This window comes from Cryptomeria japonica, chromosome 8 (genome assembly GCF_030272615.1).
Source record: "Cryptomeria japonica chromosome 8, Sugi_1.0, whole genome shotgun sequence".
NCBI classification, from domain to species: domain Eukaryota; kingdom Viridiplantae; phylum Streptophyta; class Pinopsida; order Cupressales; family Cupressaceae; genus Cryptomeria; species Cryptomeria japonica.
In genome coordinates this window covers 333,138,787-333,163,908 of record NC_081412.1, presented here as the reverse complement: position 1 = coordinate 333,163,908, position 25,122 = coordinate 333,138,787, and the positions used below count along the sequence as shown (strand labels likewise).

General features: G+C 36.7%; 1 protein-coding gene across 4 annotated transcripts in view; it reads right to left on the bottom strand.

Moving 5' to 3' along the window:
* The window catches only part of LOC131061526 (valine--tRNA ligase, chloroplastic/mitochondrial 2), a 304,617-nt gene that overhangs the window by 199,953 nt on the left and 79,542 nt on the right, over positions 1 to 25,122 (bottom strand). For all 4 annotated transcript variants that reach the window (XR_009110548.2, XM_057995258.2, XM_057995259.2 and 1 more), the window contains exons 9-10: positions 7,349 to 7,424; positions 6,965 to 7,048 (exon numbers count right to left, since the gene is read on the bottom strand). Coding sequence is in view for 3 of the 4 variants with exons in the window: in XM_057995258.2 (XP_057851241.1) it covers positions 6,965 to 7,048; positions 7,349 to 7,424 (160 nt within the window). In the remaining variant the exon portion in view is untranslated. The remainder of the gene's footprint in view (positions 1 to 6,964; positions 7,049 to 7,348; positions 7,425 to 25,122) is intronic.

Below are 25,122 nucleotides of genomic sequence, written 5' to 3'. Positions count from 1 at the left end.
AGCAATAAAAGAAATCATGGCAAAAGTCTGATCTATGATCGATAAGAATGCAAATGAGTCAAATACTCCGATCAGCAATAAGCATTGCGCAAAACATTCAACAACTCCGCCCTTATGAGGTAGACAATGCAAAACCTTCAAAAGGTTCGACCTCTTCATCCATTATGCAAAACATTTAAGAACTCTGACCTTCACAATGTAAAACTTGTTACAAGTCTGACATGCATCAATGCGAAAACACTCAAAAGTCCGACTTGCATTAATGCATAACTCATTGAAAGTCCGACCTTGATTGTTGCAGAACTTTGATAAACTCCAACCTAGGTGAGATAAGGCTTGCAAAGCTAGATAAAACTCCGCCCTTTTAATGCAAATTTGTCCCAAACTTCGATCAGCAAAAGACAGTGCATAACCTTTCAAAAGTCCGACTTCATGTTGCAAAAGTCATTCAAAGTTCACCACAAGGAAGAATGCAAAATTTGTACAAACTCCGATCCAAAAATGCTGATATTCGTAAAACTCTGCCCCTGCACATCAAAAAATGCAAAACTGCTACAAAGTCTACTAGGCAAAAGAATTAAATAATATTAAATTTGTCTAAACTCCACCAGACCTAAAATCAAACCTAAAAGTGCTAATTCACACTTGTCCTAATATGAAGAGCCCAAGGAAATAATTTGCAAGTGTGATTGTGTTTGGGAAGGAGGAAATTAATACAGATTTATATGTGGCCAGACCATATTTAATTTTACCCAACCGACCTGATCATAGCAATAAATATGTTCTTGAACACACTAAAAGTGCGCTCAGCCTTGTTCTTAAACCCTCAAAAACCCGCCTAGGAGAGAAAAGGCCTGAGTCTGCCCTAATTAGAAGAGAAATGAAAAAATTAATAAGTAGAACATGTGGTTAACAAGCCCTAGGTTGGCTAGGTCAACAATTAATGCAAATTCAACAAAGGGACCCTATAAAATAAAGATAAAATTGTTTATGATGACATCAAATCAATTCAATTCCTAGGCAAAATGTGAAGTGTAGACCTGAGTGAATTCATAAGCAGACTGAGGACTGAGTTTCATGAGCAATTATAATGCGAATTCCATCAAATTTTTTAGGTCCGGTTCCTTTCATTTTTGAGGCAAATTTATAGATAAGACATTAATACGAATTTTCAAAATCTGAATTGATGTGAATTGGCAGATATTTCCACTAATTTGGAGGCAGATATCAACAATTTAAGCAGACCTGATTCTGATTTTAAGATCAGACATGGTTTTGAAGAATTTTTCCAGCTATATCCTGTCAATAGTTTGATCAGCATCATCAGTTCCAGTATTCGAAATTTGTGTCCAGATTTGAAAGATTATATGGGGGATAAATTTTGTGGAATATGGTTTTCATTTCTGGTGTTTTGATTCAAATTATTTTCTTTTCAGGTTTGAGACCAGAAATGACACAGGAGCGTAAGGATGAAGGAGAAATAACAAAGACATTCCACTGTAATGTCCCCTTCTCAACAGTAATCAGTTCCGTTGGCCGTTAGCCTATTTCGGAGACCCGTAGGCTAGTCGGGAGCAAAAATTACGGTTTCCTACTTCTAGGAGGATGTTTCAGTATTTTTGGTGGCTTGCATGTTGGAGTTTTAGAGTTTTGATTATGGATTCCTTCTGGGTTTTAAGAAAGCTTCGCAATGATGGTACATGCATAGCAAGTAGTGAAGTTTGGTAAACTTACTATTTTTAGTAAGTGGGGGCAAGGATAGCTCATTTCTTTGTGTTTTTCTGAGTTTCAAGAGAGCTTCGCGATGCTGTGACATGCAAACGAATCTGAAGACTTTTCCAGAATTACTATTTTTAGTAAGTTGTGACGGCTGCTCGGAATGTGCTTAAAATGCATTTCGACACACTATTTTTAGCAGTATGGTATTTTTAGTAATTGTTATTTTTAGCAATGCTATTTTTGGCAGGATTCCTACAGCTCAAAGTAGTGGCTATATCTAGCAGGGTAGTTCTCTCAATTTGATCTCCCATACTCTTGGAGCTTGTTTTGGCAAGTTTAGTATTTGATGGAAAATGGTGTTTTAAGTTGAATTATAACTTAAGGCAAAAATGGACGATTTATTAAAGGGATTGCTTAAGTTATATTAAAAGTCATTTTCTCAATTATATGTTGGGCGCTCACATTATGTATTATTTGCATTTTAATTAAAGTGTTTTGTCTAGGCAAATGAGACGACATGGTGAAGGATGAAATGAAATGCAAATTACAAAGTAAATTTGAATGTCATTGTTAAGTCCCACACTGGAGGGAAAAGGAGGTTCGAGTTGGGAGGATGTTATAAATAAGTGCCTTGGCCTTCATTTGAGACTATCTATTGCTATTATAATGAAGTGTTGTCAAAATTATTCCAGACTCTTGCTTCGAGGTATGCATACCTCCTAGTACCTTAAGTTTTGAGCTTGAAAGATAGCCCCTAGCGGAATATTGTCACTGTTTCTCATTTAGAGGAGCAGATTGAGCTCAACAAAGATGAATATATTTGTTGTTTTCTGATTTTGGAGTGTTGTTTTCAGTTTTGGAGTTTGCTGGTTGTATGGAGCTAAAAATGAAATTCGTTCATAACTCTCTGCGAGTTCGGTTGCTACTTCTAGGTATTCGTCCTATGTTTCCCTCATGGCTAGGAGATTCAACTTGCTAAGTTTCGTGATGTTTGGAGCTATTTGGTCTTTTTTGGAGAAAATCGCCCTACTTCCCAAGGCGTACCATGCTGGAGGGTGCATTGGAAAGCGTGCATTGATGTTTTGATCCGAATTGCAGTGGTTACTTGTTTCATATTCTAGATAGTTTATAATTGTTAGAGAATCAATTCCTAAGATTTTGGTGTGTTTGGCTATACAATTTCCTATTGTAATCTGCAAGTTAATGCACTCACTGTAACGCTGAAATCAGTACTACCGATCAGCTCTGTTTAATTGCATTTTACATTTTGTATTCCCACTGAAAAACGTGGAAGAGGATGACCTAGCCGTCTATTTGTTTCTCTTAGTTGGTTTCATAGTCCTCCCGCTGAATAAGTGGTTGAGTGATCTTATTTTCAGATTTGTAATAACTATACTCCCGCTGAAATGTGGTAGACTGATCTATTTTCAGAATTGTAATAACTGTCCTAACGCTGAAAAGTGGTACAATGATTCTAAATTAAGTTGTTCTTGCTCGCTGGACAAGCGGAAGGGGCTAGCTTGTCGTCCAGCATTGTATTTTCAGTTTATTTTGGAGCTAACAATCCCCTATTCACCGTATGCTCTCACCTTCCCACACCGGGCTCTTGGTGATCAGAAAGTGGAAGCGTTACCTTTCAGCAGTATTATATTTTCTTCCTAACCTTAACAGGTGCATTGTGGTGTTTAAAAATTGGGAAAAAAATAGAGGGGATATTTAATCCACATATTCATGGAAATGATTTTTTCTACATTCGAAGGCGGGTCAACATCATCACAAGCTTGAAGGTACAACATGGAGATGGTGATCAAAGGAAGAACTACACAATGATAGCAACATCAAGGAACATCTCAACAAGATTGAAGAAAGCGACATTAGGTGTATTCAAGAGGAGTGTAAGGATGGGAGAGGATTAAGGTGAAATTTTCTCTACATCAAGAAGGGACATCACAACATGGAGAGTTTTGTAACAGCATCAGTGATTGAGACTAAGAACTTTACTTCATAAGGGAGAGTCATCATGCCATCAAGGTTTTCAAAATATCAAGTGAGACGACTCAACAATGCAACATGAAGAAGAATCAACACGAGGAGAGGACTTTACCACAATCTTGAATTTCCTTCGGAAATCCAAGAATCACTGCTAGTACAATAAGGAAGCAATCCAAGACAAGAAATTCAAGATGAAGGGTAGTGCAACTGAAAAGCAATATTTCCAAGAAAAAATGGTGAAATTGGGTAGCTGTGATCAAAGCAAGCATCACCCAAGGATTCTGCAACAAAATCAAGGGATGGAACTCAACAAGGTGCACAAGGCATTACAACATCAAACTATTCAAATGAAGATCAAAGGACTCTACAATAGGATCAAAGTCAAAGTCTACATTCCAAGGCAACAACATGTTCCACATTTCAAGAGGATGTCAAGACAATCAGTACAATGAGGATGAGAAACATTACGACATGAAGTTAAGAACTACACCAATTCAAGAACAAATTCAAGATACCACAAGGACAAGGATTCCTAAGTTAGAGGATTGAACCTCGTACTCTATCCAGAATTCTTTGGCTCTCTAGAATTAGACCCACTTGCTGGTCACCCAAGTTACTAATGAAGTTGCAGCAGTGACTTTCAGATATCATTCTGAATATTACTTAGCAGCAGTCTACAATGTAGAGAATGGAACCAATAACCATGAATATTTATCTTCTAATTCATAGTTCTTTCACCATAAACCCTAGCAGCTGCAGACATGCAAATAAATACCATTTCCAGGTCCTTCTCGATGCCAAATACCTACAATAAGCTCAATGTGAATTCTGGAATGAATCCACCCAATAGGCTGAATGGGTTTTCGTCCGCATTTGACCAATCTTGCAGAGCGATTGTTCATGGGTTTGAGTTCAATTGGTTAACTGGAGTCCTTTGTTTCTTTCAGAATTGATTTCCGACCTTTTGGATGCTCTTGGAACTTCTTGGAGGAGCATGCTATTTTTAGAAAGTCAATCAATTGCCTCCAATCACTGTTTGCAGTCTTCAATATCACCTCAAAGTGATCAAAATTGCAAAATTAGATAATTTGAGTGTTTTTTGCAACTTGTACATATTTTTGAGTTATTTAGATTAATCTTTCACTTAAGTTGTCTAATATTGGTGATTTTAAAAGGGACAACTAAGTATAATAGCTCATTTTAAAGCTGTTGAAAAGTTATTTCTAATGGATGCTATGAAAAAAGGACTTTATTCATGAGAAAACATTATTATTCCTCAAAAAGGTGAAATGTGCTCCATAAAGTTAATTATTTACTTCATATAAGGAATTTTGGAGCAAATAACGAAAACAGTATTATTTTATTGCTTCAAAAAGTTACAAAAGAAGATTGAGGTCTCATTGTTTGGGTTGTTGATCAATTTGATTTGCTTCTACATTTTGGAGAGAACTTGCGTTCTTGTCAAGTTATATTTATGTAAAGTGGTTAGCTGGGCAATGTTCATAGCTGTCCAGCCTGTAACAGTGATTCTATCGCTCATATTCAGAACTGTAACTGTCAGGCTGATCTCTGTTTTCTGAAGGTACTTCGTTTGGGTTTCATATATTATCAAGTGATGCTTTATTTTGAATGTCTGTCTTAAAGCAAATTAGTAACAGCATTTGAATTAATATTGAATCTCAATATCAGAATTTTTATGACAGCGAGAAACACTTTGCAAGTTCACTTGTGTGGTTCTTGCTCCAGTTTCGTAGGAAAAGATTCCAAAAAAAAAACCGGGGGTATTCATTTCACCAGCTGGATAATCAGACCTCAAATGATCAACACGGAGATGGAATGTTCTCCTCTCACATCCTCAATTCACTCACTTACAGCTCCACCTTTATAAACATAACTATTCTATTATCACTTAAATTACTGAATACTGCTTACTCAAAGAATGATTGAGACTTGAACTATGTTTTACTAATTAAATGCCAAACCTTATTCCTTACTGCACAGAAAGTCTTTGATGGTTTGCATGGTCATTCTCATTATGGGTTCCCTTTAGATCACCTGTAGCTATTATTTTGTCCAGTTGCTGAATCTTTAGCAGGATTTTGTACATCTTCATAAGCATTAGTAGCAATTCATGCATGAAAAAACAAGTCAAATTCTTAAAACATTTTACTACTTTTAACACATCTGTGGTCCTTTCAAATAATCACACAAAAACCATAACAAATGCAATTTCAATGAAGTCTTGAGTTCATATAGGTAATCGATGAAGGAGATGCGCTGGGGAACATTATGGTTCAACAGTGACTCCCAGTAAGTTCAGTAATTGTTGGAGAGCACGGTAGGAATTCCTCGTGTGTCAAGGATTTCTAAGGAATGTCAACAAACATTTTGACAATAGAATATTTACAACCCATTTACCCTACAGAAGTCACTCAATATAGCCATTTTTGTTCAATGGTAGACAACATACTATAGCCACATATGTTCAATGGTGGAAAAAACAGAGAAGTCCTCTCACGGTGGTAAAAAAATGTAATTTGGAGTGTTTACAGCAAAAATACCCAGCAGCTCTTGAGTCTGTGCATGTGCTATGGTTTACAGCGACTGCCACAGCCAATTTATCTATCAAACAATGACAGTCGCTTTCGAAATCATTTGTGCCAAAAAGGATCACAAGTAAATAAATGTATGATGTGATGAATGACTTGAATATTGTTGAGAGTAAATAACGAAAAATAAGAATCGGAGTAAATTCCAACTTCAAATCTTATGCTTAAGATAGATAATCATAAAAAAAATGGAAATAACAAGAACCCAATCAAGTCACTTTCATATTCAACCCATAATCACATCGAAGTTATTTCTTAAGGTTTTATCCCAAGCTAACTCATTATGACATTAACAATCTAATAATCTAATTGAGTCAACACAATCCTCCTACTTCATTAGCTTTTGATTCCCGAATACTAATGGCTTACATATCACAAATAGTTATACTTAAACCTTGTATGCACAACCAGCAATACCTCCTCCCATTGCAAGAAATCCACAAGGTTAGTAGAATATATTATATTGGGGTTTTATAGAAAATGGAGCTCACTACAAATGTGGAGAATACTAGCACATTCTTTGTCCATGTGGAAAATAATGATGTAACCAAGGTTCAATAGCATAACCTAAATAAACAGTAATAAAATGTTCAAATTATTCAAAAATTAATAACTCATGAAAGAATTGATCTAAGAGACAATACATTATCTGCAACAATTGGAATCACCCTGCCACCACTCATTGGAACAATTGCCATTTTTCCAATATATTTTTTATATCGATCATCCTGCATATTAACAAAATCCCAGCATCGCAAAGGAATAAATTATAAAAGCAATTAAATACTAGCAACAACAAGAAATGGAAATAGTTTACAAAATGTATTACAACTACATAAAACTCAAGTAATCTCTCATAGCTTTAAGATAAAAATTATCTTTGCAACTCTCATTCGCCTCAACAGCAGAAAGCACATTCAACTTATGCAATTCTCCAAAAGGCAATCTACCATTTATTGACAAGAAATGAGATGCTAAGGAAAATATTTAAGGAAAATTACTCAAATGATCATAAGAAATTAACTCACCTGAGGGTGCACTGCAACTGCTGTATCACCAAATAATGTCTCTGGACGTGTCGTTGCTACTGGCAAGAAGTCATCACTAAGAACAAAATAAGTAATATTAATCTCACTAATAAATTCAACTTAATAAACAACAAAGCTAATAATGAATTGAACCAGGTCAAAGCTTTGTTATGCATCATGGTAGATTAGAAAGTAAGACACATGCATTTGCACAAAACATAGTATAGTACTATAACTAGATTTGCATGGTCAAAACTTTTACATTCACTTCATTTTAATGAGAACAACTTGTCAAGGTAAGGTGCCAATGTACCCACATATTCACTCTCTATCAATTGTGCTTTCACTATAATGATGCACGAATCTAGTTATTATCACAGCCAATAGGAACACTAAAACGAAAGGACTCTCCACAAACACACTACTCCCAATCAACATGCCGAACCTATATTTGGGACAGCTCAAACGCATTAGGATAGTAGCCATACCAGTCACCAATCAATATATGTTGTGTATCAAGCATCAAACATCATCCCTTCAATCTCCAAGTACATGGCAAACAAAACAAGTTTGACCAAACTAGTTCCATCATTGCAGTTTGACCAAACTAGATCTGATTTGACTCATAGTTTCAGCCCTTTCTCCGTAGGTGTAGATAGAAGGTTTGCAATCTTGCATCCTAAACTTATCCAACAAACTCCTGGCATACTTTGCCTGAGAGATGAAATTGCTGCCAGCTGTCTACCAAACCTCTACACCGAGACAATAATGCAGAAGTCCCAAATCTGTCATATCAAATGCCTAACACAAGTTTTGTTTGATTTGCTCAAGCAAGTGTTCTCCACTACAAGTAAGGATAATATCATCCACATAGATGACAATAAAAATGATATCATTACCAGCACTCTTCACATACAAGTTGGAATCTAAAGGGCTTCTCTGAAAGCCCTGTTGAACCAAGCATTGATCAATCTTGATGTACCATGAGCTGGGGGCTTGTTTTAAGCCATAAAGAGCCTTTACCAGTTTGCATACCTGGTGCTCTTCGCTTGCAACCTTCATATCTTGATGCTACATTATGTAGACCTCTTCCTCCCAATGGTGCTCTTTGCTTGCAACCTTCAAATCTTGATGCTACATTATGTAGACCTCTTCCTCCCAATCACCATTGAGGAAGGCATTCTTCACATCCATTTGATGGGCTTTTCAGCCAAACTGTGCTACAATGGTTAGAACTAGTCAGATGGTGGTCATCTTTGCTGGGGGAGCAAAGGATTCCTCGTAGTCAGCACCTTCTTTCTGTGAGAAGCTTTTAGCTACCAACCAAGCTTTATATTTATCAATTGTTCCATCAGCTTTGTAGTTGACTGTATAGACCCATTTGCAGCCGATGGGTTTCTTCCCTGGCAAAAGATCTGACAAGACCCAAGTGTTATTTTTCAAAAGACTATGATGTGAACGTCCATAGCCTTTTCTCATTCAGGGATTTGCCTCGGAATAAGTAGGGGCCCCAAAAACACAATGAATGTTCTCCATCAGGGCGAAATCAACTCTGTTCTTCTTGCTCTTGCCTCTAGAAGATCTACCCTCAACAAGCTCATCATCTTGCACATCACCTGACGGGTATAGGGTGTGGTGAGTTGACGCTTGATACCATGTTTAGCATAGAAGTTCGTGAATTCAATGGAACAAAATTCACCCCCATTATCTAACTTAAGAGTTATGATTTGATGTCTTGACTCTTTTTCAAGTAATGCTTTAAACTTCTAAAATTCATTAAACACGTCTGATTTTTCTTTGGGAAAAAACACCCACATTTTTCTACTAAAATCATCAACAAACAAAAGAAAATAACTGGCACTAGTGACTAATGACATATTCATTGGTCCACAAACATCTGCATGAACCAACTGCAATACCTTGGATGATCTCCAAGCTTGTGCATCTGAGAATGGAGTTTGATGTTGCTTCCTAGCTTGGCAAGCTCAACATACGCCATGTGTCTACTGGTGAATCTCAAGTAAGCCTTCTACCAAATTCTCCTTGTTGTCCGCATTTTTTGCATTCACAAAATTGGACAACCCCTTAAAAAATTTTGTTAAAAAAATGAAAAAATTTGCTCCAAGGCACGCTTCTCGAGTAAAAAAATTGCTTCTAGTTAAACTAGACTAATTTTCGGTCCATCCTCGATCCGCATTTCAAATTTCATCGTGTTTCGAGTTCGTTTGATATGTCTTTCCTTCAAAATCGGGTTTTATTTTCTGGACTACAAGTGGAAAAATTTTCTATCCTTTGCAAGTTTAAAGTTTTCTTTATGTTTTAGTGTTGTAGGGGTTTTTTCTAGCAATTACAAGTGCATTTTATTTAAACTTGTAACTTGTAAATTGTAACTTGTAACTTGCTTTTTGTTTTCTCTTTTCCCTTTTTGTCTTTTTAGTTGTTTGTAGGAACTTTTTGGACAAATTATAAGTCAATTTAAAAATACAAGTCTAATGAGATTGTAAGTTCTCATAAAAGTTCCTACTTTGTGCTTTTAAGTTGTAATAGGGATTTTATTTCCCTATTACAAGTCTTTTTGAGTTTTTAAAGTCTTTTTATGTTTTATGTTTACTTGTAATGGGAATTTTATTTCCCTATTGCAAGTTTTTTAGTTTTTATTTTTATTTAATCATTACAATTCAAAATGCTCTTTATTTGTATGCTCTTTTTCCCTAAAAACCCGAATTTGCCTTCGAAGTGAAAAAAGTGAAGTATTTAAAACTTGTAAAAGGGGTTTAAAAACTCGGCTACATCTTTGAAGAGCATTTTGCTACTTGTATTTGCAACCCAAGAACCCGACCTGCACATTTGTTCTCCCAAAATCTGTTTTTGGTGGCATTTCTTCTCCAAAATCCGTCCAATATGCATGCAAAATCTTTGGAAATCAATGTTTCTTGCCACATTTTTCACTAAAATCGGATAGAGCAAACACGTTTAGCATTATTGAAGGCATTTTTGGAAGACGTCTTTGCTAGTTGTTACCACGTTTTGGGGCATATGAATCGCCTTCTTGCCACATTTCAAACACCTCCTCCATTAATGAGTGTTTGAGATCAAGCATCCTTCTTCTTCTAAGCTGATTTTTGTGGGAAGATTTGAAGACAAAACTGATTGGGTTTGCTAGTTGCAATCATAACGTGGAAGTTTCCTTTCCTATTTAAAGAGCATTTTGGTTTCTTCTAAGTCTATTTGCTTTGGTCAAGGGCATTCTACAAGAAAGTGTTACAAGTTCGTGTTCAATGACTGATTTAAAGAAGATGAAGTACAAATACAACAAGTATCAGAATGAGATCTCTCCCTCTCAAGTCTCTTCTTCATTGGATGAGATTAAGGATACAGAGATTGGGCACGTAGATATGTCAAACTTTCTCAAGAGGGTTAAAAATCTTGTGGATCATAGCATACAGCGCTTGCTAGATAGTCATCTTCATCTTGCTTCTTCCTTCCCAGTGAATGCCCTAGAGCCGAAATTCGTTCTTGCTTGTGCCGCTCACTTTGATCAGGAAACCAGAACTATTAGGGATGATGAGGGTGAGGTAGTTTTCCGTCTTGATGCTGAAACTATTGAAAGGATTTTCAAAATACCCATAGCTCTTGTTTATGTAGAAATTTCAAAGGAAAGTGCAACAGAATACTACATGAAGAGGGAGAAGGAATGTAAGCATCATATCAACAAGTGGATTCGGGAACCTAGAACTTCTCTTACCCGGTGGGCTAAGTTGTTTCGCTGTGATTTCAAAGAGGAGATTGGTGATACAATTACCCTTTTGAGAAGAATCATGGGTTTAGAGCATTCAAATGTCTGTGAACCATGGATGTACCAATTCATTGTACTCATCAGACAATCCCAGCACATCTTTTGGGGTGAAATCATTAGCAACACTTTGTGTGAGCAGCTTGCCAGAGTACCCACCAATTTGACGTTCTACATGAACTCATACTTGGTGTATATAGCAGCATCACTCAGACACTTTCCCGGTCTTTCTACCAAGGGTGATCGCTCGCTTGTGCCTGTATGGGATTACTATGATCAGCTGCCTTTGAGACCTAGCAAGTTGCATTACAGGAGAGTCTAGGACGCTTTCTATGGCCACTACATGTGTCTATTTGACAGAACATTGAAGAATAGAAGAGTGTCAGATCCTGCATGGGAGAAAGTAAATGAGTATGGGTGTCTTTTCCTTCAATTCACAACATTTACTTACTTGAGAGTCGGATGCTACAGTGGACAGCCATACATGCTTCCAAGATATCCAACCGACAAAATCATTCTTATGGAATTGGGAAGACAACTCATGGCAGCTCATGCACAGCAATCAATTCGACATAAGGCTGGGATGGGGATATCTTCTAATAGTCCATTGCAGATTGGTCGATATTCTCTCATGACATTCACGAAGGCCAGAGCAATGGAGATTGAGATGCAAGAGATCAAACTCAAAAGGAAACGATTAAAAGACTGAGATTTTGATTACAGGGGCATGAAGGAAAGGATTAAAAGATCCTTTATCCATGTGCATCACATAGAGGACATCTGGATTGATCTTCACACAGAAGTGGAAATTCGTAAGATGGACTATTGCAGGCTCACACTTGAGCAGATTGTTGATTTGAACCTTGCTAGCATTCCTGAAGGCATGGTCGATGATGGGAATGTACTCAATTTCAAGTATGTTGAAAAAAGAGTCAATGAAGCACCACTTTCATCGATTCAATGGTCATAGAAGGAATGCACTTCCATTTTTGATAGATTTCAACCTGTCTTAGCTAACACCAATGCTTGGCTCAAAAGCAATGGTGTTAGGCTCATCAAAATCAAGATTGGAAAAGAAGATGATTCTACAGAGTCTATTGGACGAAGTCTGAAATTAGAGTTGATAACAAGGAAGGTGCTTCCTCTTCTACTACAAGGATCAAGTTGAGAGTAAGCAAAGAAATGGTGATTCCTCCCGAAGAAGTGACAATGAATGGGAAAGAAAAACCACAGCTTCATATTCATGCCATTGATCCTAAAAATACAGAAGAAGAGCAGCAAGAAGATGATGCTCCTAGGTCCACAACTTTGGAGTCACCTCACGAAGTTCCTCCTCAAATCTCTTTGGATTTGCCTATGTCTCCTCTTGACACAGATGTGGACTCTTTTTCCACCATCCACATTGATCTTGTTCCATTAAGTATGAATACAGAGAGTGCCATTCCATTTTCAGTATCTCAAACAAACTAAACCCAAGATGGCTAAAAAAAGCTAAGACAGTTTCGAGAGTGACAGTTGACAGCAACAGGAGGAAAGTTGCAGAGATTGTTGAACCAATGGTAGATAAGCCACATGAAGAGATGCAAGCATCCGACTACAAAATCAATCACAAGGGTGGAGCTTGGTAAACAAACACATGCAGTTGTCATGCATGATGCTCAACATTCAGAGACTTCATTGGTGCAACGATATGATGAACTCCTAACAAAGAAAGACAAGCTAGAGGAAAAGAATTTGCAGCTCATCTCAATTATTCAGAAAATCACCAAGTCTTCTGAAAAAGAGACCAATCCTTCCACTTCTTTCAATACCAAAGAATCAGTTCAAGAAATTGAAAGAGCTGCTCAGAAGGTACAATTGAAACAGCTACTCAAAAGGTACAAGCACTAGATTATTGGGTAGAGCAAATAACCTATTCATGTGTTCGAGTTTTGGAGGAAGTTTTCCAAGTAATAGTCAAGCTAGAAATGATCAAAGAAAAATTGAATCAGACTTTTGCAACTTTCAAACAAAATCTGGAGAAGGTTGAAAGTGACTTAAGAATTTGGCACAGGATGCCACAGGAAAAATTGGGTGCTCTACAGGAGAATGGCATTCTTCCTACTAGAACTTTGTATCTAGAATTTGGAGAACTTTTAGAAAATAAGTCCCTTCTCCTTAAATCACTTATTGAAGAAATTGATGATACTTTGGGATTGCGCATGGAAGTGTTGCAAGATATTATTTCTCATTGTGAGAGAGTTTCTTGTAGAATTGTAAATCAGAATGTAGAGTTGTTGCCAAAGAAGATGTTCTTTCAGATTTGAGATGGAGGATTCAGCAAGAATGGCAGATGAACAATTTTCAGTTGCATCAATCCAAGCCTTAGTGAAATACCAATTTTTTATGCAGGAAATCCAGGCTACTCTTGAAAAGCATGATCCTATGATTCTTAGTTGCAGTGATACCATTGTCAAAACAGTGATTGTTACTAAGAACACCCATGAGCCAAATCCTGATGAGCTACAAAGAATTATTCAGAAGTTTGAAGAATACATGGCCAAACATGCTACCGTATAAGTGTTTTAAACACTTAATTTATATTTCAGAATTGTAGTTTTCCTTTTGACAAGTTTAGTTGTAGAAACACTTTTGTAATTGCAAGTTGATCACTTGCACTTTTGTAATTACAAGTAAGTTGATTTCAAGTCAATTTAGAATAGGACTTGTAATCTTGAATAAGTCTTAGTTAGTAGTTGGAATAAGTCATGGTGGTTGAGAGAATTTCTCAAGTTAGTTAGGATCCTCCCACCTTTTTCTCAAGGCCTCTCTCCTATAAATACTTGAGGGGGTCTATTGTATCTTTTTATCTTTTTGGAAAGCAAGAAAACTCTACAGGATTTTCTACTCATAAAGACTTTGAGCTTTGTAGTTGTAAATTTGCCATCTTTGAGTAACACAAAAGAAGTGAGAAATTTTAGACTTTGTGTTGAAGTTTTGCATTGTCCCTTTGTGTTCTTATGTCATTTTGCGGTATAACTTTGTGTTTATTTTGAAGATTGTGGAAGGTTGTTAGAAAGAGGTTCACTTCATTTAATTGCAGACTTTGTGTTGCAGCTATTGGGAGTGGAATTAGTTTAGGAATTACAATTAGAGTTGAGAAGTATCTCAAGACTTTGTGTTTGTGATAGATTCTCAAATAGATTAGCTATAGAAGTGCATTATATTTGCAAACTTTGTGCAGCTATATATCGCATTTGGTTCTGAAAATTATCATTACAAAGGGTTGATAGGATCGCAGATATTCAAGACTTTGAGCTTGATATTGTTTTCCCATCCCGGAGGAAGTGACGGAAATCTTTAGGTTTTCAGGAAACTTCATTTTCTCTTTCTTATTTCATGGTACAAGTTATTACTGATATTTGTTTTAATTGCTGTTATTTTCTGTGAAGAGGAAAGAATATAGTTTTTCTTGAAAGAAGAAGGAAAATTGTTGTCCCATTTGTTTTTATTAATTTAGATAGGGGGAGCCTTCCCTTAGAATTAGGAGAGTATTTAATCACACGTTGTGGCTGAAAAGTGAAATCAACAATTTTGTACAGCTGTTGAGGTGTACAAAATTTTCAACCAACACTCCTAAGCCAACTGTGAGAGATATGATAGGTTGATATGCCCATACCGCTAATGCCAATGAGTGCTGATTAAAGAACCCTTCACGGCAATTGCAATCTCCTGAGACTGTTCAATATCAATTGCACCTTTTGGGTATTTAGGCAGCCAAGATGGAAATTAAACCTCATTCTTGATATTGAGCATTTGACATTTTCTTCTGAGCACTTGGCTATGGCGGCTAGGGTTTGGACCTGTTTTGGAGAGCGTGCATTCTTCAAAATTCAGTAGCTTTGAGATTGTGAAAGATCAATCGAATTGTTGCAGCTTGGTTGGCTTCATTTAGAAGTCAAATTGAATTGAACTGGCGCAGATTTGGCTTCTTACAAGGCAGATTTGTTGTAGGGTTTTCCTATTTACGGTTTTGTTGTTGATTCTTCTATGGTTTGGAGGCTTCCTTTCCCAAACACACAGCTTGCTCATTTATTGGCACCATCTTTCACTGTTTGGGTGTCTTAGTATTTAAATAAGAGCAGATCTGAATTGTTTCAGAATAAAAATCAGAACTTTGTAAGTTGTTGATTTATTCTTTCTTTTCAATAAATTGGCTAAGGACCTACGGGTATGCTTCTAAATTCTCCAATTCATTGTTTTAGTTGATTAAATTCATGTATTATTCAATATGTGTTGCAAATTAAAGAAACCCTCTTTTGCAACTCCTGTCTATTTCTGAAAGACCATCTTAATAATTAAAAATTACAAAGAATATCTACAAATTACAGCAGATTGAAGAGTTGAACCAGCAAGGGTTCATCACAGTAATACTCAAAAACAAGCACTAAATTATGAAGTATCAAACTCTAATGAAATTTGGCATAAAAGATTAGGACATCTTCGATTTAGTGCCCTACCTTCTATAGGAAAAATTACCACAAGATTACCCAATCTAAAATCTGATCATGTTGGAACTTGTAAAGGATGTGCTCTAGGGAAGAACTCAAAAGGGTCCTTTCTGTCAAGTGAACACAAATCAAAAGTTGTACTAGAACTTGTCCACACTGATTTGTGTGGTCCAATGTCATTACCATCAATAGGGGAATTCTTGTATTGCATGATATTTGTTGATGATTACTCTAGGAAAACTTGGATCTATTTCATAAAACTCAAAGAATCAAATGAAGTGTTATTGAAATTTAGAGAATTTAAGGCCCTAGTGGAAAATCAAACTGGGAAGAAAATAAAGACTCTAAGATCAGATAATGGGGGTGAATATATCTCTAAAAATTTTAAAGAATTCTGCATTTCTGTTGGGATTAAGAGGGAGTGTATTGTCCCTTATAATCTTCAACAAAATGGAGCTGGAGAGAGAAAAAACAGAACCATCATCGAAGCTGCTAAAGCCATGATACATGATCAAAATCTACATATCTCATTTTGGGTTGAAGCCTCAAATACAGCTGAGTACATTCAAAACAGATGCCCTCATTCAATCCTAGAGAATATAACACCTGAAGAAGCCTTTACAAGAAATAAACCAGATTTAATCCATCTAAGAATCTTTGGTTCCCACGTGTATATTCACGTTCCTAAAGAAAACGGAACCAAACTAGAACCCTCTGGGAAGAAAGGCATATTTGTTGTCTATAGTGAAACCACTAAAGGATACAGAGTCTATACTCCAGGACAAAGATCCATTGAAATCAGTAGAGATGTCAAATTTGAAGAAGATGTTGCTTATAAACTATCTCTAAGTGCAGAAGATGATCTAACCGCAGAATCAGATGAAAATCCTACAACTGAAAATCTAAGGGAGAATAGCATAGAAAATCATGAACTTCAATCGCCTAATTTCGAGAATGCTGAAAATCCTAACAACAAGAAAAGACCACTATGGGCAAGAAAGATGATTGAAGAAAATAATGTGGAACCTGATGAAATCTTCAAAGAGAATAAGAAAACAAGAAATCAATCATACTATGTTGCCCTCATGACCAAACTTACAAAATCTGAACCATCAAATGTTGAAGAGGCTTTAACATGTCAAGCTTGGAAAGATGCAATGATTGAGGAATACCAATCTATCTTAAAAAATGATGTCTAGGACATTGTACCTAGACCAAAAGACAAATCAGTTGTCTCATCAAAGTGGTTATTCAAAATCAAATATGCATCAGATGGTAGTATTGAAAAACACAAACCCAGATTCGTTGTCAAGGGATTCTCTCAAAAGGCTGGAATTGATTACGAAGAGACATTTGCTCCAGTTGCCCGATATACTTCTGTAAGAACCATCATTGCCATTGCAGCTTCCAAAGGGTAGAAGATACAACAAATGGACGTGAAGACCGCATTTTTGAATGGTGTTATTGAGGAAGAAGTATATATAGAACAACCTGAAGGCTTTGCTACACATGATAGAAATCTCTATGTGTGTAGACTAAAAAAAGCTCTCTACGGCCTTGAGCAAGCTCCCAGGGCATGGTACGGAAAGATAGATAGTTATCTCTTCAAAGTAGGATATTCCAAAAATGAAGCAGACTCTAACATATACTTCAAAATATCGGATAGTGACATGTTAATACTTGTTCTCTATGTTGATGACTTGTTGATAACAGAAGAAGATCACCTCATTGCAAAATGCAAACACGATCTTGTGGCTGAATTCGATATGAAGGATCTAGGTCTACTGCACTATTTTCTGCACCTAGAAGTATGGCAAAAAGAGAATTATATTTTCCTAAATCAAGGAAAATACACCACTGATATCCTGACCAGATTTGGTATGATAGATTGTAAGCCTCTATCCATTCCAATGGAGACAAATCTTCATAAGCTCAAAAGTGAAGCAGTAGATTCAGAACCTACAGATCCTACATACTATAGACAAATTATTGTATCTCTTATGTACCTGGTAAACACTCGCCCTGATATTTGTTACGCTACCAATGTGTTAAGTCATTTCATGTGTGATGTGATGTCCCCTTCTAGCTAGAGACATCACTCTAGCTTGTGATTAGCCTATCAAAGATCCTCGTAGGCTAGTAGGATTGGATAGAGGGTCACCTTGGCGTGGAGATCTTCCGGGGACAGAGCAGAGTACACTTCTGGGTTGCCAGAGTTTGTTTATGATGAGTTTTGCTTTGAGTTTGGCTTGGCCAGGCTATTTTTAGCAGTTGGAGATGGACCCCTGCTATTTTTAGCAAACATCACGGTCATATGGGTGGTCAACTAGTGAGCTCCAGTTTCAGACGGCATAGCTAAATTCAAAATATTTGTGGAGTTAGACAAGTTTGAATGACTTAGCATTTATTATTAAGTGATTTAATAATAAAGTTATAAAGTGACTTTATATTATAATCACTTAACTTGAGGGTCAACTCATCATTAGACGGGGCCATGTTTTTAATTAAATTATCAGAGCCAGACTATTGAAATATTAAAATTAAATGCCCATTTAATGATTAAAATCGTTTTGACACCCAAAGTGAAATTAAATGAAATTATAAGCAAAATTGTAATTAAGAGGATTAGGGTACGACTTGCAAAAAAGGATATATAGCGTTGAGTTTGGAAAGAAGAGGATGGCTAATTTATTTTGACATTGTGAAATTGAAAGGGTTTGCTCTGGAGACTAGGGTTTTCAGCCACCATTGGAGGACGTAGTTGCTTCAATGTTCACCATCTGAGCTGATGAAATATTCAGTGATATTTGGTTTCAGGAAGACTTCATTCAGAGGTCTTATTTGCATCTAATTGCGCAGAATTGAAGAATAAATTCACGAGAAATTATTGCAGATTTATTGAAGAAATTTTGGTGATTAACAAGTACGGTACTGATTGCTACAGTACCGCCGTACGGATTGCTACAGTGCCGCGTGAACAGTGCCTCCGTACGGACTGCTACAGTACCGCGTGAACAGTATTTTTTCAAAAAAATTAAAATTTGCAGTTTGCAGATTTTTTTCAACTACTGGGACAGCAAAAATCAGGTTTTTTATCTTACATTGTAATGAATTTGTTTTCCAGGCATATTGGCCATAAAACAGAACAACATTCCCTTGATAGTCTAGTAAATTAATTCCAGCAGTAATATTATTGTTTCAGTATTATTTTAAGCATAGGAGTTATTTCAGTATTGTATCATTGCTCATTATTACCAAAAAAAAAAACACAAAAAATCCATAAACATTCAAAAACCAAAACAAATTCAAATCTACTGCATTCAAAAGAAACAGTCAGCAGAGGAGAGCCAAGTTGGGTTCTTACATGTGAACCTAAGAAGATTCACCTAATGGCTGCTAAGCATATTCTGAGATACTTGCGTGGCACTATTGGACTTGACCTGAAGTATAAAAATGTTGAGATACAACTCCAAGTGTATTCTGATTCTGACTGGGCAGGAAGTTCCATTGATCGTAAAAGTACAACGGGGTGTTGCTTTAGTCTTGGATCAGCTATGGTATCCTGGTTTAGCATAAAATAGTCAGCAGTTACTCAAAGTTCCACTGAAGCCGAATATATGGCTGCCTCCATGGGAGCACGTGAGGCAGTATGGTTAAGGAAATTGCTAGTTGGACTATTTGGGAAGCCCCTAAACCCCACTGTGATTCACTGTGATGATCAAAGTTGCATCAAACTTTCTGTAAATCCAATTTTTCATAATCGATCCAAGCATATAGAAATCCCATAGCATTACATAAGAGATATGGTAGACAAAGATGTCATCAAATTGACCTACATTAGCACTGAAGAGCAAAGTGTCGACATATTCACCAAACCTCTTGCAAAGTTGAAAGTGGACTACTTTAGAGGTAAACTTGGTATGACTAAATTATGATGGAAATTTCTGATATTAATCTTAATCATATGTAATTGATATATTCATGAATATCTTGAATGCAATATTGCGTGTATGTGTTATGTCATGGAAGGTGACGATCTTTCATGTGATGTAAGTGTAAGATCGCTATTGTAAGGTGACGACTTTCACAATAGCCTCATTTGTTATCAAGATTGACTACATTAAGTTGTTGTCCCGGAATGTGCCGGAAATCTTGATACTAAATTTGCTATGATGAGTTATTGAATTGTTATCATTTAATGATTGTTCTGAAATATGTCAGAAATTATGATAACAATCATATCAAGATTGACTACATTAATTTGTTGTCCCGGAATGTGCTGGATATCATGATACTAAAATTATTTCACCTGTGATAATGACAATGTTACAATTGTCACTAGAATCAAGGTTGTAATCTGATAAGACTTCAAGTAGTTGTCCCAGAGTGCTGGATATTAGATAATCCATATCTCTCTGAGATATGAAGTATTTCACTAGTAAGTGTTACTAAGTGAATGATCATGTCAAATGAATGTGTATATCTAGAATGTTGTTCCTTAAAACTTAATTATGAAATTCAATCCTCTCTTGCTGAGAGGGAGTGTTAAGGATGCAGCTTCATTCGGATTGAAGCAAGTAAAATATAACGACATTGAATGAAGGGTCATGTCCCCGTAGGGTCATGACTCTACGTGGCATAAGCCACGTAGAAGTCATGCCCCTACGTGGACACTCTTCATCCTTTTATTTATAGGCATTGACACTTGCTGTGAACCAAAACCAATAACTATGGCAGTTTCACGAACCAGCAAGCTGTCGATATTATCATAGAAGATTAACAGTTAGAGTTATATATATATATATATATATATATATATATATATATATATATACATCAGAGGTGAAACATATTCATTGCAGTGATCTTATTAAAGTCTATCCTCACTACATATTACCAGACTATTGTATTCTCTATCTCTGATCTAAATTCCTTAACAACCATCAGTTTTGTACTTGAAAGACAGTGCCTAGCTTATTATTTGTGACTATCTTTCATCCAAAGAGATAGATTGTGGTGATCAAAGTGATTGGGAGATTTACAGTTTTTGGTGTGTTGGGTGTGTTTCCAATTTGCTGGTTTTTGGAGTGGCTGTAGGTGATTTTCAATCATATCTTTTTGCTCGAGTGTCTGTTTGTTCTGGGTATTTTCTAATTCATTTCCTATGTCATGAGGGATTCATCTTGTAAGTTTTCACTAGTTTCCTTGGAGTATTGAATTTTATTATGCAAGTTGAAGTTTTCTTTTGTAAACGATTTATGTTGGGAGTGCTTTGGGTTGTGTGCCATGGGTTTGGGCATTGTTAGTTGATGTCTTTCATTTCCATCCTTATCGCCATCATTGTATCTCTCATTTGCATCTGTTTGGAGGTGATTCTGACGAGTGTGGAAAGAGTTATGAGTAAATTAGTGAGTTCTTAGCTTGCTGGTTTGTGTGTTTTCAGCGTGTTGGGAGTATATCAGATTTAGATATTTTCCGTTTTGGAGTGTCTTCTTGTGTGGAGTTGGTTATTGGGTGTGTGGGTTCTTTTGTGTGGAGAGAAAGTGATCTTGGTAATTAATTGCAGTTGTTGGTTCTTCATTCCTATGTTCTGTGATTCATATTGTAATGCTGGTAGTAGTACTAACAGCAATTTCTTTGATCTCTCCTAGTCCCACTGCATGAGTGGAAGAGGTTGGCCTTGCCGCCTAGTTTGGAAAATGATTCTAGTAATTTTGTAATCAATGTTTGCATTGTAAATCTGATTAGTAGTATTAACAGCTACATAAGTGGAAGAGGCTGGCTTACCGCCTTCTTATCTATTGTAACTCTGTCCTCCTGCTGAATAAGCGGTTGAGTTGATTGTAATCTCATTTTCAGTCCTCCCGCTGAATAAGTGGTGGAGTAGATTGCTATTTCATTTCTAGTCCTCCCGCTGCATAAGCAATAGAGTGATTGTTCTTCAGTTTCTTGCATCATCCTTGGCTGGTTTACCGCCAAGTGATTTTTAATATTCTCCATATCCCGCTAAAAAGTGGAAGGGGTTGGCTTGCCGCCCAAGCATTGTATTATTTCCAGTTATTTGAAGCTAACGATCCCCTCAACACCGTATGCTATCACCTTCCCATATTGGGCACTTGGTGATCAGAAAGTGGAAGGGTTACAATTTCAGCATTATTGTATCTTGATTTCCTAACCTTAACGGGTTCTTGTTGTGATTGTAACTGGAAATAAATTGAAAAAAGTTGTGGGGATATTACACCGTACCAACAACCGTATGCTCTTCACCTCCTCCAAAGATCACTAAATTGGAGCAAGCTATGTACTCCATGAACCAATCTCTATCATGTGTGATATGTCGAGAAGCTCCAAAATCAATGTACCAGGCAGATGATTTAACTTGGTCTGTTGCTCTTTTGGCCATAAACACGTAAAAAGAAGACTCGTAGTCTACAACATAGGCCTTCTATTGAGACCCTCCTTGGTTGGATTGCTCACGAGCAAACCGTTTTTTGCATTGTTTCTTCATGTGGCCAAGCTTACCACAATAGTGACATGTGATAACCTTCCTGGAGTCATTCTTAGGTTTACTCTATCCTTTTGGCTAAAAGGGCTTGCTTTTGCCTTTGCCTTTGCCTTTATCCTTGGCTTTGGTAGTAAACGCTTGTTCTGCAATGGATGATTCACTGTTGCTCCCAAACTATTGCTTCCATCTATCCTACTACAAGAGATTGTTGCACAGGTTAGGAAACTTTAGGTCAACATTCGTGGATGTAATGTTTCAGCATTTCAATGAAGTGTTTGTAGGATAATGGTAAACTTTTCAATGTAGTTACCACCATGTCCTCTTCCTCCATCTTGCAACCAATAGCCTCCAATTGATCGCGAATATCCTTGATCTTCGTAAAATGCTCCTACAGAGACATCTTATCGTCCATCATGATTGAAAACAACAGATTCTTCAAAAAGAATGATCTGCTTTTATCTAACGTTTCATGGAAATCCTTTGGATGTGTCTAAATCTCTGAAGCTGTCTTGTCAGACAACACTTGTGGAAGCATGTAATTGGTGACTGACAACTTAATGAGCATAACCACTTCCCAATTAGGCTCATTGTACTTGTCCTGGTCTTCCGCCACAATGGGAGAAGAAGTCATACCCAGAACAACTTGGTCTAGACACCGATATTCAAAGATGGTGAGCATGCACTGTTTCCATGTGTTGTAAATTTTGTCGTTGAAGCGCTGATTGTTTTCCAACATGATGTTGGTCAATGACACCATCCCTCATGTTTTCCAGTGCACGAAAAACGAGGTCAAACAAATTGTGGTTGTGTAGTTTTGAAAATAAAGCTAATTTTGCTAATTAAAATCAATAAAAAAACCGGCACAGATGTTGAGACACAGATCCCAAGGCAATCAGCAATAGGTGAAGAAACTCCTAATTTTATTTTAAAAATCATTCAAAAAAAGAATGCTCAGAGCACAAATCCCAAGGCGCCTAATCGCAGGGTATGAGCAGAAATTTCCACATGAAGTTGCCACGATTTTAAACACGGGCTGAATGTTGCTTTGAGAATTGTGCGAGAACAACCCAAAATGCGGCACTATCCAATGCAGAAAACCCTAGCCTCAGGTAAAAATACTCAAAGCGTGGCACTACCAATCGTAAAAAAATCAAGTTGGAAAAAAAATCAGTGGGAACAAGTATTCCCCTTAGGTTATCAACAAAATTCTTCTATAAGAAGATGAATTTCTTTTTCTATCCCAACAATTAAAACTCGATTAAAGTATTAATTTAATATAGATGTGAATCCTTACAATTCATGTTGAAATTCACAAGCCCTAACGATTAATAATATTTTTCAATAAGATAAATCCTTGCCTTAAGGCTACCACAGAAAATTATGGTCAGTCTTAGCATGGGAGAGATGTGAACAATGTTGGACGAAAGTAGTAAGAGTCGGTGCTTTTTGTTTTGGAGTGTACACGTATGAGAGTGACAAACATGAATGAATGCATTTGAATTAACGACTAGATATAAAAATCGGCACTTCTCACAAGGAAGAAAAACCCTTGCAGGTCACACAACACTCATGCGATCTATAGACAAAGAAAATTATGTGAGCGAAGGACACAAACAGAGGTCGGGTCACTCAAAACAATGACGCCAAAACGCAAATAAAAATCGGCTAGACAAATATCACCCATTGTGCACAAAAAAAAATCTACCCATGGCCTATAACAATGCTCCAAAAGAGGGTGTCGTAATCTATAAACCCCTTGCACATAGAATATATGAACCTTTGCCACGAACAAAAAACTTTCACGATTTTTTTAATGACGACGTGTTTTTCAAAATGAAAACCCACGATTTTCACTTATGACAGTAGTAAAAAATGGAAACTATTCGATGCGAGAAAAACTATCCACGATTTCTACAGAAATACCCTCGAAAATGCCTTTGATTTTCTCAAACCACAAACCTTCAATTTTTATCAACATATAGGTAGTTACAGGACAATTAACAATTAAATATTAACCTTTACAGAAATACCCTCGAAAATACTAGCTCTAATACCATGAAATGGTGATTGCATGATTAATTATGAAGATGAAAGACTACATATACGCACTTACAAGACAATGTTTCTAAACGAAACAATCATGAACAGAATGCAAAAATAGAAACTAACCTAACTAGCATTACAATAATGACCATTAAATAATAACTAATAACACTTTAATATCTACAAACATAAAAATGACCAAAATATAACAATTTGCCCATTCCAAGAGCCACGTCTCCAATCAAAACTCCACATCTGACCTCAATACTGCAGGTTAGGCCCACATCCCTCAACCCAGGCCTCATGCCTAACAGCTAGAACTCACACCATGGGAAAGGGAGAGCTCATGCCAAGAAAGAGACAGCCACCAAGAAGAAGTAGCTCAAACTAGGAGTAGACAACGCATGATTTGCCCAAAGATGAAACAAACCACATCAAGGATGATTCAAGTATAGCCCATAGCGACGAGGTCTTCAAGCTTCCATGATCATAAGCTCACAACAATGAATGATCAATACCCCCATAAATGACTCCAAGCAAGGCATCCCAGCATCAAGTATTTACAATAACACCAAAACCACTACAAATTTGTGTCTTAAGAGACTGCACAAATTTGAAATCACATCGTGAATGCAGTGTGAAATACCTGAGTGATATTTCCCACTCTAGATAAGGCAAACAGTCTCACTACCAAAACTAACAATCCCTTAGTGTTTTCCTCCTAAGGGTTTGTTGATGTGTTTTTTATGCACCTCGAACACAGAATAAAATACCAAGTATCTTATCCACTCTTGAACAAAATCTCCTCAAATGCTAAACTTCGTGATCATACAAGGTGACTCCAAGGTTCCCAATCTCAAGTCTTGACGTGTGGATAGACTCAATGGTTGATATAATTGTTGGTAATCCAAGGGGACTTATGTTATAAAATACAACTGGAACA